The sequence below is a fragment of the Sardina pilchardus genome, chromosome 3 (genome assembly GCF_963854185.1).
Source record: "Sardina pilchardus chromosome 3, fSarPil1.1, whole genome shotgun sequence".
NCBI lineage: Eukaryota > Metazoa > Chordata > Actinopteri > Clupeiformes > Clupeidae > Sardina > Sardina pilchardus.
The window spans coordinates 26,854,558-26,859,557 of record NC_084996.1 but is presented as its reverse complement, the minus strand read 5'-3'; the positions used below and the strand labels follow the sequence as shown (position 1 = coordinate 26,859,557).

At 47.8% G+C, this 5,000-nt stretch overlaps 1 protein-coding gene across 2 annotated transcripts in view; it reads left to right on the top strand.

The window, feature by feature from the left end:
- Window positions 1-5,000, top strand: part of LOC134077170 (protein kinase C beta type) — a 134,863-nt gene that overhangs the window by 104,395 nt on the left and 25,468 nt on the right. For both annotated transcript variants that reach the window (XM_062532598.1, XM_062532597.1), the window contains exon 15: window positions 1,549-1,656. In XM_062532598.1, the coding sequence (XP_062388582.1) occupies window positions 1,549-1,656 (108 nt within the window). The remainder of the gene's footprint in view (window positions 1-1,548; window positions 1,657-5,000) is intronic.

The following is a 5,000-nucleotide window of genomic DNA, read 5'->3' as shown; positions in this document are numbered from 1 at the left end:
GTGGCACAGGGCTGCCAGCGGGTACCACGGGGGGGTCGTGTGGGCAAGGCTGGGGGTGGGGATGCCAGGCTGAGTTGGCACATCTGGCAGCCAGAGTAGTACGGTAGTCGCCAGCCTGCTGATGCTGGCAGGTGTGTGTGTGTGTGTGTGTGTGTGCATGTGTGTGTGCGCGTGTGTGCGCGCGCATGTGTGCACGCAGGCATTTGTGTGGGCTTCTGTGTGTGTGTGTAGGCTTGTGTGTGTGTGGGCATCTCTGCATGTGTGCGGGCTTCTGTGTGTGTTTGTGGGCGTCTCTGTATGTGTGCAGGCTTCCTTGTGTCTGTGTGTGTGTCTGTGTGTGTGTGTGTGTGTGTGTGTGTGTGTGTGTGTGTGGATGTGGATGTGTGGGGGTGTATGTGTGGGTGTGAGTGAGACAGTGAAAGAGACAGACACAGACAGACAGACAGGGGTTGTCTGTGTGAGTGAATGTTGTGTATGGAGGAGGGAACTGTATGCTTTGTGTGTCAGGCTACGTGTTCAGGTTGGCAAGCTGTATACTTTGTGTGTGTGTGTGCATGCGCGTGTGTGTGTGTGTGTGTGTGTGTGTTTGTGTGCGTGTGTTTGCACACTGTATGCCGCACTCTTTGTGTTTGCGTGTCCCTCCCACTTTTCCGCAGAGCTTTTGGCTGAGTAAAAACTCCTCATTCAAGGTCAGTTTGTATTAATTAGGTGTGCGGATTCTCAGGAGAGTGACGTGGGGTATTTCATGCCTCTCCAGCTTAGTTATTATTTATGAGCCGCGCGGAAACAGACGCTGCTTTGAGTGCTGGAAATAATTTGCTAATTGTTTCCGGTGGGGGATCGGGTGAAACCAGATATGCACAAAGTCGCGGAGCAGGGGGCTAAAAAGGCCTCAACGTAAACAACATTAACGCGCAGTGCACGTGTCTCGACTATTTCTTTTGTTTTGAGCGTGTTTTTCATTTCTTTTATTTTTAAGGGGGGAGTTCAGGTGGGAGAGTGGTTACCTCTGAAAGCTTGGGGATGTAGGCAAAGACTGGGAATACAAAACAGGAGACCAGAGTGTTTATTAGCAGAATCTTTTACAACACGCTTACACGTCGTTTTTACAAGCATTGAATGGAAACGACGAGGATTTAAGTACAAAGAAGAATTGTGTAACACCCGAGTTGAAATGGTGGGGTAGTAAAGAAGGCAGGCTAGTTAAGCTGTGAAACAGTGGAATGGAGTGCAGCCGACCACAGGAAATTGAACAACAGGAAAACAAAGTGTGGGAGCACCAGAAGTAAGTGGAAATTATGAAAGCGACCAAATGACAGGGTTGAGCGAACGAACACTGTAATTTAAGCGGCTAACGCGAACAGTAGGTGAGAGTCGCAGAGGAGGACAGAGGCAACGTCGGGAGAAGGGGATTGGCTGAGCTAAACTGGCTCAAATGAACGGCAACAACAGGCAGGTGTGGGTGGGTGGGCGGCAGTTGTTGGAAGTGTTGACAAAGTGAATCTTTTTTTTTTTTTTCCTGGCTTTGTGTCGTGCCGTGTACGTTAGCCTCCGTTTGACGGCGAGGACGAGGACGAGCTCTTCCAGTCCATCATGGAGCAACACGTGTCCTACCCCAAGTCCATGTCCAAGGAGGCGGTGGCCATCTGCAAAGGGGTGAGTCCATCCATGCCAACACACACACATAAACATAGTGGACAGAAGTTGTCTGTAGTATGTCTGTAGTTTGTAGTTTTTCTTGACAAATCTAGACCCTAGACTGCAATTAAATCAAGGCAGTTATCATGATTGCATCAGACTGAAACTCAACACAATTTAAAGTTGATTTTTGTGACCTTTTGAGCGTGACCTACAGATCTCAAACTTCAAAATGTCATGCTTTTAATCCAGTTCATTTTTTATTTTTTTTTGCTCAAGCCATAACTTATTGTCTCATCACTTTAGCACATCTTATCACACGCGGCTCCAAATCTGTCCTATCCAGTCGAGGCTTTTAACGCGGGCTCCGTGGGAGAGATAAGTTGCCCTAATTGCGTTTAAACCTCTGATACACGGCAAAACAAATCTCCGAATCTCTTGTGTACCGGCCCGATCGGATTTCTCAATCTCGAGAGACACATCCAGACAGTTAGAGAGCACTAGCGGAAGTCAAAGCACGCCGTTGAAGCCTCTGTCAATAGTACAGATCTAATCACGGGCTCATTCAGAGCCGGCACCGTCCTTCCCCATTGATAGGCCTGAGCGCCGACACATGACGAAAAACTCATTGTGCCCTAATTGCACCATGTAATGACACTAAGAGCTTGTTTTATAACAACTTCCTCTCTCAGAGCCTGTGGTTTGATTACACAAGTGTGAACGGGGGTGTCGAAATCAAGCCTGTGTAATTAGACATGCCGGGATGAAATGCTGTTCTCGTGCGCGTCGTGTCGAGACGAGCGCCACGCTGAGCGGAGACCCCTCAACAATAGCGGCGGAGCACTCCCCCCTGTGCCCTCGCTCCCGGAGACGGAGGGGAGGAATCGGGGAGGATAGGGGAGCAGCCCCCCCTGTGCCCTCGCTCCCGGAGACGGAGGGGAGGAATCGGGGAGGATAGGGGAGCAGCCCCCCCTGTGCCCTCGCTCCCGGAGACGGAGGGGAGGAATAGGGGAGGATAGGGGAGCAGCCCCCCCTGTGCCCTCGCTCCCGGAGACGGAGGGGAGGAATCGGGGAGGATAGGGGAGCAGTTTGGGTGCGGATGCAAACTCCTCTGGTGAGGGAACGCGCTAATGTGGTGGAGCTGTTGCGAGAGAGTCTTCGGTGTCTGTGGTTGAAGTCTTTCAGTCACATTGCAACCTTTCTGTTGCCTGCATATTTTCTCTCTCTCTCTCGCTCTCTCTCTTGCTCTCTCTCTTACTCTTTCTCTCTCATCTATCTACAGTATCTATCTATCTATCTATCTATCTATCTATCAGTCTATCTCCCACATGGGAACAAACTGACACTATTTCCTCTTATATCATGAGATAGGCTAGTGTTGAAATTATGTGAATAGACCCTTGCATCCCCTGGAAAATTATCCAGACCCAGCGATATTGGCATTTCAATGGCTAGTGTAATCTCGAATGCACTGACCCATCGGTCCAGAACTGTTCTAAACTCAGCCGTCATCTTGGAAGCGATTCATAGCGCAGTTCAATTAGCGCTGCCAATGTAATTAGGGCCGATATTGGCACTGGCATCTTCCTGTTATGCACATAACAAAGGCACCTGACACAATCGCTCACCAACACTGCTGATTAGATCCTGACAACTGGCCTTCTATGAGGCATCTATGAAGAAATACAGATGGGTGAAGCCACCAGTTCACCTGTACTAGTTCTGCACTGAACTTCATGAGGTAGGCTAGTGTTTAAATGACGTGAATATACATTTATCCTTCTATTTGTCAACCTGTCCATACCCAGATATATTGCCATTTCAGTGGCTAGAGTAATCTCGATTGACACTTTCACTGTACTAGACATTAATATTACTGTAGTTGGCTTTAACCAAGTATTTCCAAGTATTTCCAAGTATTAACCAAATGAACTTAAACCTTCCACTGCCCAACTAATGGCTTTGATTACACCTTATGCTTGCTTTTCCAGGCGTGCAACACTACAGACACATTTTCTGGGGTTTTTTTTGCGGCACAATTTTGTTCTCAAACTGGGGCTGTTTCAGTTTTATACACTATTCTTCCTTTTGGACCCTATCCTCACCTTCAGTCCATTGCTGAGACCCCCACACCTTATGTACTAGCCCAGCACACACTCCTGTGTTATGGGTCAGTGCATCCATGTGGATCAGGTGACCTCTGTGAATTCTGACCCCAGCCCGCACATCAACACAGAATATCAGATCTCCACTGGTAGCTGGCACCCCACAGTCTCCAGATTCCCCAGTACTGTAGCTTGTAGATAAAGAAAGAGAGAGAGAGAGAGAGAGAGGGATAGATAGAGAGAGAGAGAGAGAGAGAGATAGAGAGAGAGTAAAGACTGAGAGAAAATGGAGAAATTGGGGAGAAGAGGATCGCCGAACGGTGAGTCACCCTCCCTGCCTTGCCTTTCACCTTGACAGTCCTTTGGGAGCTAACGATGACAGGCTGCCTTTGTGATGCTGAAGGGAAGCTCTAGTATCTGAGACTTGGACTGTTATATCCTGTTCCAGGGTACAGGCCCAGGTTTTGTGTGTGTGTGGTGTGTGCGGTGTGTGCGTGTGTGTGGCATTTGAATCGAGTCCACAGTTGATGTGGGGAGAATATGGGACACCCTCTCCTCTGGTCCAGGGTTTTCCTCTTGACACTCAACCACTCAAGTCAAATATTTTCCTCCCATGTCACTCTGTGGAAACGGTAAACAGTGGAGGATGAGTGCTGCGTGTGTTGCAGTGTTACAAGTTAGCAAAGCAACCAGCTACCGTTCATTTTCAATCAGAGATGACGTTTTGCAGCGATGATGCCGCCAGATAGGTAGGGACAAAACAGATGAGAAGTCTACTTTATGAAAATGCTGAGCAGTGCAATGCAGTATGGCGATTGCCAATCCAAGTCACTGACATATGTTTAACTCAAATACTCGAAATAACTTAAATAATCTGGGATGGCGGAGTAACTGTATCTCACGGCAGCATTTCTATATAAAACTAATATGTTTGGGATTAATCCCCCTGTTTTTGTCAAAGTCAATAAGAAATAAGCACTATGAAATCTAAAAAGTCATTTTTTTGTAAGCAGTAGCCTAAATGTCTGAGGTGATGCACAATGTACCTGCCAACCATCTATTTTGTGTTGGCAAGCAACTACCCTATGAGCTAATTAACATCCATTCAGTGGAAAGTTGGAGCTATTGCCCTCCTGTGTTGTCTGTCTGACCAAGGGGTAATCTGGAACAGATTCAGCACCAGTTGTGGTCCACATATGAAAGTTGACATCGCTTCTCTGTATTCTGTCTGTCTCTGAAGAAGGGGAAGGGGATGGG